The following is a 15436-nucleotide window of genomic DNA, read 5'->3' as shown; positions in this document are numbered from 1 at the left end:
CGTAACTGGCAGCGAGTAAGTCTGAATTATCGAAATATGCCCAGTATGTTACCCCTGGGCAAAGAAAATGCACCTGACCATGACAGCTAGAAGCAAAGGCACCCAGAATCACCTGAATTACACGATGGGCACCTTGGTAGAAATCTGAGCAAGGGAACTTCTATAAATTTCAATCAATAATTGAGCACCAATTAGGTACCAGACACCGTGCTAGTTTCTGAGGATGGCAAACGAACAAAACAGTTCCTCCCTGAGTGGAACTCACAGACTGGCAGGAGTGTCTGATCGCAGTACAACTAGTTCTAATATGATGTTTGAGTAGTTCTAACCTACTGGGCTGTGATACTATCAAATGCGATGGCTTCTGAATGGGTGAGCCCTGGAGGGTGTCAGGGAAGACAGGACATGTGAGCTTAAGGGCCAGAACTTACAGCAAGGGACCTGGGCAAGGAGTTAAGGGAGAGGAACGTGAGAGGTGGGGCTGAGAGGAGGAGTGTGGACACAAATCTAGGGTGTTCTCTAGTGACCTGAATGTTTTCTACCTGCGGAAACCTTACCTGGCCTGAGCGCATTCCCATCCACGTGCCAACAGAGCAGAGTAATTAAGAACGTGGGCTTTGGAGCTGAACACTCTTCAGACTAAGTCCCCCTCTGTCACTCAGTAGGAGAGCATGGGCTCTGGAACCAGCCACTGAGGCTGAGTCCTGGCTCTACCACTTCCCAGCTGTAGGGCCCCGGGCAGCATATCTAACATCCCTGTGCCTCGGTTTTCTCATCTGTAAAATGGAAAAAATAATAGTGTCTACCTCATAGGGTGATGGTGAAGCTTGGCCGAGATACCCAAATAAGGGCCACAGTGCCTGGCACACAGTGGGCACCATATCATTCTTAGTAACCTCACCCAGTCTCATTTCCTTTGTCTGTAAATTAGGGGTTTGGAGGATTAAAAAGACAATAAAACCCTCACGTGGTGTTGGCCCATAGGAGGTTCTCATAACTGAATCCTGTTGGCTTCTGATTCCCAACAAGCCGAGGCTATATTACCTGGCCAGGGGAATCTGCTCCCGGCCATGGCTGCAAGAGCAGATGTGGGAGTTCATGGACATTGACTCTGGCTGAGAGACTGGGTCGAGTCAGACCTCAGGGGACCATGGAAAAGTTGAGGTGACCTGTGAAAGTGTGCAGGTCAATTCCCCGGCTGACAGCAGCATACAGGTGGCACAGGGGAGGGGCGTGGGCTGGTGCATGCCCATCCAAGGTGCACCTGGGCTTTGCTCCAGCCCAGTCTTACTCTGGTGAAGTGAGGGGACAGCTGTTCCCTTCTCCCATGAGCCAGCCAGCATGTCCCAACAGCCAAATGCCTCAGCCCCGTGGCTGGGGCCCACTGCTAATCACACACCACCCAGGGCCAGACTTGGGGACCAAGCCTCCTGTCCCCCTTGCCCACTTTGCATGGCAGGTGTGAGACTAAGCTGGTGGTGCCACCTGCAGACAGTCTGTCCACCAGGCCGTCTCAAATCAAGACCTGAGCTCTTGGTGCTAACCAGGTCTTAGAGCCATGCTCCACCCCCAAAGGACAAACCAACTCCTGGCTACAAGCCAGGAGGCCCCAAGTCAATCAGGTGACTGGAAACTGCCAGATGAAGCCTTGCTCTTGTTGCACAATATCGTTCCTGGCCCCAAATCTCTCTCTCTCTCACACACACACACACACACACACACACGCACACACACACGTGCACACACACACAGCTCCCATAAGCCTAAGGCATGTGAGGCGCTGGGTGAACACCAGCGAGAAAAGAGAGCAGCTGTGTGGCACAGACCTCAGACAGATGCACGCCCAGGTCCAGGCCCTCAGAACCCCTGAGACAGCCTCAAAGGACTGTGCCCAGTAAACCACCAGAGTGCCCTGTCAGAGTGACAGCATCCTTTCCCAGCCCACAGGGACACTGAGAAGATTAATTAGAGGAACCTAAAAGTGCTTGAGCAAGGCTCCCGAGGGAACTGGGTGAATCTGTCACCCCTGTCACAAGGCTCTTTAAGTGTGCCTTGGCTGGGTCTTTGTTCAACATTGCATAGGATAACCAAGACAGACAGCCGGCTGCAGACAAGTGGCCAGCTCAGTGCTGTTCTAGAGGGTCAACCCACCCAGGGCCCGAGCCTCTGTGTGGCCACAGTCAGCCACATTGCATGGTTTGCATGGTAGGTGGCAGGAAGGAGAGGAGCTGCTTTCAGAGGGTCTCCTTCTTACTGAGGCCTTTATAAATCTGCTTCAAAGTGTCCCTCCTCCTCCAGGAAGCCTTCCTGGCCCTGCTGGCCTACAGTGACCTCTCCTGCCTCTGAAAAGCTGTTACCGGGCCTGGCTTTTTCCATTTGCTGTTTTGTTTGGGGCTGACGTTTAAAAATATCATTTAGTAAGTGCTTTACATACATTATGTGACTTAATCCTCATAACTCTGTGAAGTGGATGTGATTACACTCATTTCATAGATGAGGAAGTGGAGACTTGGAAAGGTCAAATAATGTGTGTGCCCTGGCTTTCTGTCATTTTTTTTTTCCCGTGGGATTGCACTCCCTCACATTAGATTACAAACTCCTCTGTGGCAACCAGGGCAACATTTCCCCCGTCTATCCCCTGAGCCCCTAGGCCCCCAGGTAAACACTGCATGACGGGCTGTTACAGTGACCACTGAGCCTTAATTAACCCAGAGGTGGCACTGATGAATAAAAATGAGATCAGCCACATGGCCGACTGGCCATGTGATAAGGATCCCTGTATATACGCTGTGCGGCATCTCAGTTACCGAGAACGGTCCCTGCTTAAGCTGCACATTAATCATCAGGAAACTTTACTGCAATGTTGTTCCTTCAGGGACAACTGAGGAGCTGCAGCTCTAAGGAAACGCCGTGTCGCTGGACTTAAAATGATCCAGTGCCTGTGGTGGGGCAACCCCAGGGGCCTCGCCAGGAGCTGCCGGGGTTAAGCTCAGCCAAGGGCACAGGGGTCAAACCGCAGGATCCAGGGAGGCCCTGCAGCTCCAGACAGCGCGACCCAGGGCATGGCCCCCAGGAGAGCAGGCGTGGGCCTCACCTTTGGTGGCGTAGGCGTCCGCGGCCATCCGTAACCTGTAAGGGGGGACGCCCGTCAGCGGCCAGTCTTCCAGGCCCACCCGGGCATAAATGTTGAGAGCGGCTTCATAGTCTCCTTCAACATAATCCAACTTGGCCATGATCAGATTGGACTCTTGTAGGAATTCTGACTAGAAGGAAAAGGAGAGAAAAAAACATTTTCCTACGATATGATGTGTGATGCTCCCATGGAGCCCCGCGGCTCTACACAGAAAGACGGGTGTGGGAGCCTTCTTGTTGGTACTGCTCGCAGGGGCCCCAGAGCGGAAACAGCCCATGTGGCCAGCAGCTGATGAGGGGGGAGGCAAAATGTGGTCTCGCCGTCCCCCGGAATATTACTGAGCCATCATCAGGAACGAAAAACTGACCCCTGGGACCACATGGGTGAACCTCAAGAACATGACGCTGAGTGAAAAAGCCCGTCACACAGGCGACATATATTGGCCCGAACGGTCGAGCCTGCTGAGGCAGAAAGCAGACTGGTGTTGCCTAGGGCTGCACGATGGGGGCATGAGAGATGACTGCTAACACCTACAGGTTTACTTCTGGGGTGATGAAAATGTTCTAAAACTGACGTAATGGTTGCACAGCTCCTGAACTGTACACTTTCAATGGATGAATTATATGGCATGTGAATTATACTTCAATAAATCTGCTGTGGGGCTTCCCTGGTGGCGCAGTGGTTGAGAGGCCGCCTGCCGATGCAGGGGACGCGGGTTCGGGAGGATCCCACATGCCGCGGAGCGGCTGGGCCCGTGAGCCATGGCCTCTGAGCCTGCGCGTCCGGAGCCTGTGCTCCGCAACGGGAGAGGCCACGGCGGTGAGAGACCCGCGTACCGCAAAAAAAAAAAAAAAAAAAAAAAAATCTGCTGTAAAACAGGCTCCCCTCAGGCCTCAGGTTTGGGTCAAGAATGGAAGGCGTGCGTTATGAACAAAACACACGAGCACCTGTCTCCGAAAAGGAGGCTCCACGGACATCTTGGTGGGTCCTGCCCACAGCACTGGGGCTATAACACAGACTGTAACCCAAATCCCAAGGAGAGAGGCTTTCTAAATTGGTGCAAAATTCAGGACTTGCTTTCTTTCCGGGGACAAACTTTTCTCGCTGAGCTGTTCCAGCTTGTTATGGTTACTGACCCAGGTCCCTTCCCAGAGGCTGCAAGTTCTAACTCTGATGGGCTCGTCTTCCTCTCCATCAGGAGAGGCTGGCTTCCCCAGTCCACACCCACCAACCTCATCCTCAGCCCATCCTCAAGCCCCACTCATCACTGGGGAAAGAAGAGGCAACCCAGCCATCTACATAAGGAAACATTTATCACCCTCTTCTAGGCCTTCTCATTGGAACCCCAGGTATACAAAGCCGGATTTTTCAGCTTACAGAAGCACACCATGAAGCTGCACTATCCTGTAATCTATGGCTGAGACGGAGTGGGCGATGTGCAGGTAACCAGCCAGAGCGTGGCGAAGCCGCTGTTTCAGCCAAGGTGGTCGGCTTCCAGGCAGTCCCTGAAAGGGAGCAGGGGTAGCGCTACAGAGGACATAGAACAGGCAAGAGAATGAAGGGAGCAAAAGGGTTTTAAGAGTGGCCCAAGGGAGTGGCACCAATGCAAGACGTCAGAATTATATTTGGAAACAGAGAAAGAAATCAGAGCAGACTTAAGAAAAGAGAAAAAGAGCTGTGAAAAGAAAGCATCCACCACAGGGGTTCTCCACCAGGGAAGGGGACAGGGCAGGCTTGGGTATATTGAAAAGGCTTCCTAGGAGATTCCTGTGTCCTCCCTCTTTCCCCAGAACTGAGACCCATAGGCTGAAAAGCAAACTAAAGGGGGAGGGGGAGGGAGTTAGTGTTTGCTGGGCACAGAGCTTCAGTTTGGGATGATGAAAAGTTTCTGGGGATAGATGGTGGTGATCTGAATACGAATGCACTTAAAACCACTGAACCTAAAAGATGGTTAAAATGGCAAATTTTATGATATTTATATTTTACCACAAGAAAAAAGTTTTAAAAATTAAACCCGAAAAAATTTTTAATTAAAAAAAAAAAAGGTAAACTTGAAGGGCCAGATGGAAAATATGCAGGAGCTTGAAGAAAATTCCAAGAGTATGCACAGTATGGAGAGCCTTGCTGGGCAAGTCCAATCTATGGCCTTGTGCAGAGGAGGAAACAGCTTGGCAGAGGCCCCTGGGCCGAGGGGGAGAGGGGAGCAGCTCCAGCCTGTGACAAGCCATGTTACCTTGCCTGTGACAAGCGCAACTTTCTTGAGTTGAATCAGAAGCCAGGCCTCCTGACTCCTCGTCCGGGCTCTTTTTGCCACCACACGGCTACCTCGCTCTAGTCTCTCCAGCCTCAGTTCACTTGTGTTTTGTGGGCACCTGTGTCTGCACAGGGCTTTCCCTAGCTCCCAGCTAGGAGACACCCGAACTTAAGGTCAAGAGGAGAGGAAATTTCACATCAGCCAGCGTGAGTGGGTCAACCCGCCCAGGCAAGATATGTTCCAAATATGACTTTGGAACACTCTTTATAAGGCAGAGGGAGCTCAAAAATGGCAGCAGGAGAAAACTTCTCTAGGTAGAACCAATAAAATAGCAAAAACTGACATGTATCTCGCGCTATCCAGTTGTGAAAGAACTTCTACACCTGAGACTCAGAATGGCCTTGAGCTAAGTACACTTACAGATAACGTGAAGCTCAGAGAGCTTAAGTAACTTCCCACGGTCACACGGCTTACAAAGCCACAACTGGGAAGCAGACTCCGAATTCTAAGTTGAAATTCAATGTTCTTACTACCGCACTGGGTTGTGAGGATGGAGAGCAAAAACTATGAACATGTGGTAAAATTAAAGGTTAATTCAAAGTGGGGGGGCTCAAAGTGGGATAGAAACTAGCCAAGGTGCCAGGCCTGGAGCAGTGATCTTCAACCTCTCCCCCCAACACAGAGCCTCAGCCTTATACCTCCTGGAAGGACACTTGAGTCTGACCAGCTGTCACTATGAGGTCCCCCCACCCTTTCCCACTGATTAGGACCCACCAATGTCACCAGGACCATCTTCGTTAAGAACAACTGACATGGAGACAACTGTCCCTAACTCTGAAGAAAAGTGAAAGAAGGAAGGAAGGAAGAAAGGAAGAGCTTTAAAAGTTCACTGAAGACTGCCCTTCCCCAACAGAGAATACATCCGAGATTTTAAAGGGACCCTGAAGAAGCTGGCAGGAGTGCTGGGATGCAGTCAGCTATCTGAACAAGACTGACTTCAGGAAACCAGTCAAGAGCCAGACTTCAGGCAGGGAAGTGTCCAGAAACCAGTAAGTGAGGTAACAGGGTGGGGAAGGGGGCAGAGGGGAGGGAAGGCAAGGTGGAAAAGCTTCAGTGAAGCAAGGAAAGATGTGAAATGGAGAGGGAAAGCTGGATACAGAGACCAGGAAACAGGGCAGATGAGGAGAAGGGCAGCGCTTAGGGTTTCCTGTGCCATGAGGATTAGGGTCATTGCTCAGGCAGAGGGAAGTTCCTGCCCCGGTTCCCTCCCACACCAAGGTACCAGGCCTGCCGGCGCCAATGTGCACCCCGCTCCGGGCCAGAGCTGCCTGGGACAGTCACAAGCTGCACGTTTCAGGCAGGGTATCATGTGGTTTAAGCGACACTCCTGATTCACTTCTCTCTTCTCAGGGGGACAAGGTGTCAGATTGAGTCCTGGGCCACAGATAACAGCTTTATTCCAAGCACCTGGGGAAGATTAGTGCCATTTCTCAGGATAATGTGTCATTAGAGACTCTCATCAGAGAGAAGCCATTGGTCTGGAAGCCCCACATCAATTGCACAGGGAGTCGGCCTGCTCCTCAGAAGACAAGCCACAGATGTGCTCCGCCCGTCGCCCAGTTTGTCCCTGGGCGTCCTTCCCGAGCACACGCTGCCCAGAGGAGGTAGAGCCAGCACATCCCTCTAAGCCCTCATCCCGAGGCCCACGGTACCTTGAGGTTCCCTCGGTCCAGGGCAGCGGTCAGATGCTTGCGGACCTCAGTCATCTGGGGCCTGGGGCCTCGGGGACTGGCCCCCTGCCGCAGGGGGTGTTCCTTCAGGTACTGCTCCAGCTTTGATTCCCCAAGGAGGAGTTCTGCCATGTCATCTACAAAGAACACAGTGAGAAGCTAAATGGGGGTGAGGAATGGTCTGTGTGCTGGGAACTCCCCAAGGACCTCAGGACCATCTTACGGTGAATTCTCTTAATTAGTTAAGAATGTTCCAGAGTATGAAAGCAAAAGGGTGGTAGCCCAAGCATTCATTCCTCCGTCCCATATTTATTGAACTAGAAAGATGGATACTCGTTAATGTGGACAGAGCTCAAGTTCAGTAGAAGACACAAAGTTGTCTTATGATTTATTCAGCATGATCGCTACAAAACACACAAAACCCAATACTCTGTATTTTCCAGAGACAATGCAGTGAAATCTTCTAGCTCTTTTGTGGTCTACGGCTTTATACACGGACATGAGCTGGTAGAAAGTCTTGTGTACTCAGATTCTTAAAACAAGTTTGTGTCAAAATGACCTGAATGCATGCAGTCTGTTCCTGCCTAGAAGTCAAAGCTCTACAGACATGGTATCTGGGAACGTTTGTACGAAGGTTCTGCTCCTAAGAGCGCATTGCTTATACTTCTTTGTTAATGTCTCTGTTGGCTTGTTAATTAGAATAAAAACCTCACTCTAAGAGCAGCTCTTTGGAATCCACACATACAGATTGTTCTGAGTAAACCCAGAACAATTCATACACCAGCCTGAACACAGTCTATTTTTTCTGTGAAGGGACAGAACATAATTGTATGAAAATATAAAAGCAATTTTTAAAGGTCTGGAAGGATATGCCTCAAACCCATGGCAGTAGTTACCACTGGGGTACAGGAAGGAGAACCTCAATGGGGGTTAGCGGCCAATTAGACTTTAGCTTTATCTGTAATGTCCTGGCCCTAGAAAGGAGAACAGGTTTGCCCATTATTTGTGTAATCTAAAATTAACTAAAAAGAAAATATCACAGAGGACCCACTGAGATTTTGGGAAGTAGGTCTACCAAAGGCCGAGAGCTGTAACAAGAGCCTTTCCAAGTGCTCTGGTCAGTGACCCAAAGCTGCTGACTCTATAGTTCTCAGCAGTGCCTCTGTGCAATGTGGAGCCGAAAATAATCTTTTAGAGATGAGACCGAGGGTCCTGGGAGGAACCAAGCAACGCAAAAACAGAGCTGAGTTAGGCTACTGAACACAAGAATTCTTCTGCTGTCCAAGAAGAGAAAGCAATTGCCTACAAGATGCAGAGGACGTCAGGCTTGTTCCACGGCCGCATCAACACCGAGGGCCGTAAGGCCATGTCGGCACAGAGCTCGGGGATACGGAGCAAAGCCCACATGGACAGGCCAGCCCAAACAGCAGCTTCCTCCCAGAAGCATGAGTCCTTCCTGAGAATGAAATCCAGCTAAAAAAGAAATCCAGGGCTCAGGGATGAAGGACATGTAGGCAGAGGCCTGCAGGCCTATGAGAATTACAAAACAGAACATTACTGTTATAAATTAATATGATGCAAAAACAATAATACGTCAAAAACTGGGAGGAACTTCAGGGGCCATGCCCTCATCTTTCAAAACACTGTAATATATGTTTAAACAAAAAAACCAAACATGACTCCAATCTTCTTAAAGCTTTATTGGGGACTTCCCTGGTGGTCCAGTGGCTAAGACTCCACGATCCCAATGCAGGGGGCCCAGGTTCAATCCCTAGTCACTAGAGAACTAGATCCTGTATGCCGCAACTAAGAGCCCACGTGCCGCAACTAAAAGATCCCACATGTCGCAACTAAGACCCGGTGCAGCCAAATAAATAAATATTTTTTTAAAAAAAGCTTTATTGGACTCTTTAGGAAATGATTGTCACATGGTGAAGCAGTTATTTGGAGCTCAACAATTCCTTCGGATTCAGTTTCTTCCCTCCATGAATACTTACTAACACCTTATTTTGTAATAGTGCCCTGCCATCCAACAGAAATATATGCAAGCCACATGTTACTTTAAAATTTGTAGTAGCTACATTAAAAAAGAAACAAGAGACAGGTGAAGTTAATTTTACTAATATATTCTGTTTAACTCAATATATCCAAATATTATCAGTTTAACCAGTAATCAGTATTTTTTAAGTTATTGAGATATTTTACATTCTTTTTCATATTAATTTTTCTAAATCCGTTGTGTACTTTACACTTAGAGCACATCTTGATTCAAACCTACCACAATTCAAGGGGTCAGTAGGTACATGTGGCTAGTGGCTACTCTACTAAACAGGAATATGATCACCATTTATAAAAGTGTCTATTTAAATCTGTCTATATCCCTACAGAGACATCTAGAATGATTATCACTGGAGGAAACGACAGGCATTTCTGAAGGATAATATTTGGGATAATTTTTAAGCTCTCATCTTTAAAGTTTGAATTATTTATATTGAGCAGAATCATTTAATATTACTTTTAGAAAAGATGAACTCTTTTATAAAAATTGGAAATAAACTTTTTTTAAAAAAAAAATATATATATATATCAGGATATTAATAGTGGTTATTTCCGGGCTTCCCTGGTGACACGGGTTCGTGCCCCGGTCCGGGAGGATCCCACATGTCGCGGAGCGGCTGGGCCCGTGAGCCATGGCCGCTGAGCCTGCGCCTCCGGAGCCTGTGCTCCGCAACGGGAGAGGCCACAACAGTGAGAGGCCCGCGTACTGCAAAAAAAAAATAGTGGTTATTTCTGAGCGGTAAGACTATCAGTATACTTTGAATTTCTTTTCTGTATACTTTAAGCTTCCAAAAAATAAAATAAAGTAAAATGGGATTCAGAGTCCTAGATTTAAATCTCAGTTTGTTGCTCTGTGACTTTGGCCCTAGGATTTAACCTCAGCATTTTGGGGGGTAATTCTAAGAAAGGCTCTCTGGACACATGAGCTGAGGATTCCTCTCTCCCCATCATTCCACACTACTCCGCATTATTCTGAATTATTCCGCGTCATTCCCCGCCCCTCCAGCTCACCTCCCTGCTGCTGATCTCCTGCCCCTGCATCTGGAAATGGCTGCCCGGGGCAGCATCGCCAGGCCAGCGAGCAGAGAGGACAATAGATCAGGACCTCTGCTACCTGCTGCATCTCTCTAGCTGTGGGACCAGGGGCATACTGAAGCATCAATTCCCCCGTTTATAAAATGGGAGCAATACTGTGACCATAGCAAGACTGCAGAATAGAGCTAATGAGTTCTTAGTAGGGACTATGCTGTGACCTTGGAGTGTGACCACACCACTCAGCTGGGCCTTAAAGGTTGAGTAGGATCTGGACTGGCAAACAAGAGAGGGAAGGGTAAACTAGGCTGAGGGAACAGCACAGCATTGGAAAGGTGCAAAGGCAAGTTTCCTTTGCATTGAACAAAGCGGCTGGAGAACAAGGTGCGGTGAGTGAGAAGACCAGCTGGGGTCAGAACTCAGAGACTGGGGCTTCCCTGGTGGCGCAGTGGTTGAGAGTCCGCCTGCCGATGCAGGGGATACGGGTTCGTGCCCCGGTCCGGGAAGATCCCACATGCCGCGGAGTGGCTGGGCCCGTGAGCCATGGCTGCTGAGCCTGCGCTTCCGGAGTCTGTGCTCCGCAACGGGAAAGGCCACAACAGTGAGAGGCCCGCATATCGCAAAAAAAAAAAAGAACTCAGAGACTCACCGGTTCACCCTCCCCCACCCCCTACCCAGCCCCATCACCACGGGGTGACGCCCAAATCCCTTAGCATGGAACACAGGTCCTGGCCAAGTTCTCCACAGGTGCCAGCCTGGTTCACTCCTCCAAGCCTTTGCAAGGCTCTGGGATGCTGAGAACACTGTTGGCCGTTACTGATCTCTAAGCGCTGTGGATCTCCTCCCCGACATGCCCCATCCCAAGCCACCCCCAGCTGTCCCAGCAACCTTGAGCACCCCAATCCCTTGTAGACTATAAGGAGAGGCTTAAAGGAAGAACCTGAGTGTCATTTTTTTTTTTTTTTTTTTTTCAGTACGCGGGCCTCTCACTGTCGTGGCCTCTCCTGTTGCGCAGCACAGGCTCCGGACGCGCAGGCTCAGCGGCCACGGCTCACAGGCCCAGCCGCTCCGCGGCATGTGGGATCTTCCCGGACCGGGGCACGAACCTGTGTCCCCTGCACCGGCAGGCAGACTCTCAACCACTGCGCCACCAGGGAAGCCCCTGAGTGTCATTTATTTTTGAGTCCCAGGACCGGGCACAACATCTGGCAAAGAGTGACAATAAACGGTGAATTAACTCGATGACAGGCAGAGGCATTTGGGCTGCACCTTCCAGGGTAGGCCTGTCCCTGCCTGTGGCAGAATCTGCCAGTCGCCCCCTAATATTCATTCTCCCCTTCTTCCTTTAGCATTAGAATGCCCAGGTTTCATCAGTGCGCATAGCTTCCCAGGGCCCCTGGGAGCTAGATGCTGCGTGTGACTCAGTTACAGCTGATGGGATACACGCAGCATCTGGGCCAGGGCCTGAGCGGGGATGAGCCTGTCATCCAGCCCCTCTTCATCCCACCCTACCAGCCGGGATGTGGCTGTGCTGATAGATACTGGCAGACTGTCCCGGACCACGAGGTGGAAGCCATCTACTGAGGATGGCGAGCAGCAAGACACAAGGACCCTTGTTCTCTAACACCCAGGAGCTGCCACAAGCCCTGGGCGCTGCTATGGTCAATTAGTACATGAGAGAGAAACACTAACTTTTACCTTGTTCTGCTTAAGTCACTGTTATTCTGACCTGTGTTACAGTGGCCAAAATCGTATCCTAACTAGATCTCCCAAACACAAAACAGGCTTTCAGTTGAGAAACACTGTCTGAGAAAACTTACCAATGCCCATCCCGAAGTTCACTGCTTTCTAAACAGAACTCTGCAGAACCCAACTGAGGGCTTTGGTAGAACCCCTAGGCTCTTCACCTCTCCTCTTTCATTGCTTTTTACTTCCCAGGCTTGCAAAGATGTTGATGTAAACAAGGGGCTGCATAGTTGAAGAGGAGTGTACAAACCACTCCCTAGTGCTGTGTGGGATTCACGTCCCTTTGTGTTCACCGATCTCCTAACACTGGGGCAACACATCAGGGTCTTTTTGTTGTTGTTTGTTTTGTTGGTTTTTTAAAATTTATTTATTTTATTTATTTATTTTTGGCTGCATTGCGTCTTCGTGGCTGTGCCAGGGCTTTCTCTAGTTGTGGCGAGCGGGGGCTACTCTTTGTTGTGGTGCGTGGGCTTCTCATTGCGGTGGCTTCTCTTGTTGCAGAGCATGGGCTCTAGGCGTGCGGGCTTCAGTAGTTGTGGCACGCGGGCTCTAAAGCCCAGGCTCAGTAGTTGTGGCACACGGGCTTAGCTGCTCCGCGGCATGTGGGATCTTCCCGGACCAGGCCTCGAACCCATGTCCCCTGCTCTGGCAGGCGGATTCTTAACCACTGCACCACCAGGGAAGTCCACGCACCAGAGTCTTCATTCAAGACGTGAAGAGAGCCCAGTGCTCGCAGAGCAGAGGGGTGGGCCCTGGCAGAGGTTCAGCCTAGAGGAAGAGGCTCTCCTCAGAATTAGGAGACAGCGCCCCTTTTCTCATGGAGATTCTGGTCCTTCAAGACCATTTAACATGGTGCGGGCTCTAACAGAGATGCGTGTAGCTCTGGCTGGGAGGAGGAGAAGCAGGAGACAAAACCTTCAGCAAGAGTGTGACAGGTATATGCTTTCAAAGAGGAAAATGTGGGGAAGGGCATTCCAGGCAGAAGGAACAGAATATGCAAAGGCATGACACAGACCAGCTGCTTGGGGAAACTCCAAGAGCTGAACCATGAAGGGCGTGGAGAGGGAGAGGAGGTAGTCGGGGTAGTTTCCTGTCAGATAGGCAAGGATCAGCTCCTCAGTTCTAAAAGGAGGTGCACATTCTGAGTAAAGAGCTTACAATCTAATTTGAAATTTAGCATGGTGGCTACAAAATCATTTTTGAAATTTTTAAAATTTCCAGGCTCTAATTAATCTCCCAAGCAAATTATGTTTTCTTGGCCTCCCTTCAAAAAAGGTGACTTCCCTGCCACTCACTCTCCCAACAAGGAGGACAGAAATCTTAAAAATATCAAGCAGCTTGGGGCTTCCCGGGTGGCACGGCGGTTAAGAATCCACCTGCCAATGCAGGGGACACGGGTTCGAGCCCTGGTCCAGGAAGATCCCACGTGCTGTGAAGCAACTAAGCCCGTGCGCCACAACTACTGAGCCTGCGCTCTAGAGCCCGTGAGCTGCAACTACTGAGCCCAAGTGCCACAACTACTGAAGACCGTGCACCTAGAGCCCGTGCTCCGCAACAAAGGGAAGCCACTGCAATGAGAAGCCCGTGCACCACAACCAAGAGTAGCCCCCGCTCGCCACAACTAGAGAAAGCCCGTGCGCAGCAACTAAGACCCAATGCAGCCAAAAATTAATTAATTATTTTAAAAGATCAAGCAGCTCATGCCAGAGGAATTATGCAGAAGCTGCAAGGCTAGTGATGGATGGGGCTCCACGGGCGCTGGCCAAGGACCGCACAGCTCCCCAAACAGAATCCACTATCGACAAAAGAAACAGACGTCCCCCACCCCGCTGTCATGGCCCAACCGTGTGTCCCGCTACATGCCAGGACCATGAGGCATAAGGAAATAAGGCACCTCGGGGCACACAAGGAAATGAATTCCCACTGTATTAAAGAATTAAATATAAAAGAGGATCCAAATGTTAAAAATATACTTTCACTTCCAGCCAAGACGGACCGAATTTACCCTCCCATCTAAAATAAACACAAAAACAAGACAGAATTTATGAAAAAAAAAAAGAAAAGCAGTTTTCCAGACATTGGACATCAGGCAAGAGAGGAAAGTGACCCCAGAGAACTGGGTAGCAAACAAGGTGCACCCTATGATCGCCTTGAGAGCTTCCCAGTCGCAACACAGAATCCTGCTCCCGAAAGACTTAAATCTGAGTATCTCTTCCTCCACTTGCCTATTCACACACCCAAGCACAGGGGAGAGCATCAGGACTGCAAAGTGGGGCCGGGGTGTCCTTCCCAGGATGGGGAAGCCCAGTAGTACTATGTGAGAAACAGCTTTGGCCTCAGGCAGCCGTGGGCTTGAATCCCTGCTCCTCTGTTTCCTAGCTGTGTGGCACTGGACAAGTTACTTAACCTCTCTGAGCCTTAGTTTCCTCACCTTTCGCTACTGTGAGGCGCTGGGATACTGTCCTGGAGATGGGATTCAAACCCAGATGGCTCCTGCCCCGTCTCCCCAGCAGGTCAGGCACAAACCATGTGGACGTCAGCTCCAAGAGAAGGAGCCCAGCTTCCTTCCCAACCCTGGCCAAGCCGGGACAGGCAGTTTCCAAGTCCCTCTCCTGCTCCACCTGCTGGGATTCTCAGGTGACCAAAGTGAGGGGGGACTCAGGGGCCCAGGGGCTGGATTCAACTTTCCCACGGGTATTTTTGGGGGTTTGAGGTGGCAGAAACCAGCTTCCCAGTGACAAACAGAGAGGAAGCCTGAAGCCAGAGACCACTCCCCAGGGCCCTCACCAGGAAGAGTGTGGGGAATTAGCCCCCAGGCAGGGGACTCTGGTCCCCGGTTCATGCCCACAGACAGTCCCATGAGCCTCGCGGCCGGCTCGGCTCTGTGCCCAGGTGGCCCCGGAACCCCCCTCCCCCCAGGGAAGGAGGAACTGTGCCCTTTGCCACTTGAAGTGACTGCCCCTTCCTCACAGCCTTCTCCCTTGTGGGATAAACAGCTGACACCCAGAGATGTGATCAGATGGGGAAGAAAAAACTTCGGTTTCCACTCTGTTCAGGGAGTACTTGATATCAGTATAAAAAATCTCAACTACTCAGTTTGCATGTCAATAGAGAAGCATTAGGTCTATTCAAACCATTCCTGCTGGGGCTCCAATCCAAGAGGAAACAACAAACCCCTATTGAAGGAGGAACTGGTTTGTCCCCTTTGTTATCCAGCAAAGACAGTCAGGCTCTCCATTTCCCAGTCTCCGTAGGAACTCTGAATTTCATCCCCTCGTCTCTCTGGCTTCTTGTAAATCACAGGTACCTTAATGTTTGCAGCACTTGGGACCCTCCTGCCTCCCAAAGAGTGTTGACAAGAAAACAGAGACCATCAGATAGCGTTGGGAGAAGTATAAATCGATAGGAGTGTCTACAGAGGGCAACTCAGCAACACCTACAAAACAATGTACGTACCTGTACCATCCGACCCAGAAATTCCAG

At 50.2% G+C, this 15436-nt stretch overlaps 1 protein-coding gene across 3 annotated transcripts in view; it reads right to left on the bottom strand.

Moving 5' to 3' along the window:
• Positions 1–15436, bottom strand: part of TTC7B (tetratricopeptide repeat domain 7B) — a 237585-nt gene that overhangs the window by 207641 nt on the left and 14508 nt on the right. For all 3 annotated transcript variants that reach the window (XM_082647696.1, XM_082647697.1, XM_082647698.1), the window contains exons 2-3: positions 7100–7254; positions 3095–3263 (exon numbers count right to left, since the gene is read on the bottom strand). In XM_082647696.1, coding sequence (XP_082503822.1) covers positions 3095–3263; positions 7100–7254 — 324 coding nt within the window. The remainder of the gene's footprint in view (positions 1–3094; positions 3264–7099; positions 7255–15436) is intronic.

This window comes from Grampus griseus (assembly GCF_964374135.1).
Source record: "Grampus griseus genome assembly, chromosome: 2".
NCBI classification, from domain to species: Eukaryota; Metazoa; Chordata; class Mammalia; order Artiodactyla; family Delphinidae; genus Grampus; species Grampus griseus.
Note: the sequence above shows the minus strand (reverse complement) of the source record. Positions and strands in the feature narration are given on the sequence as shown.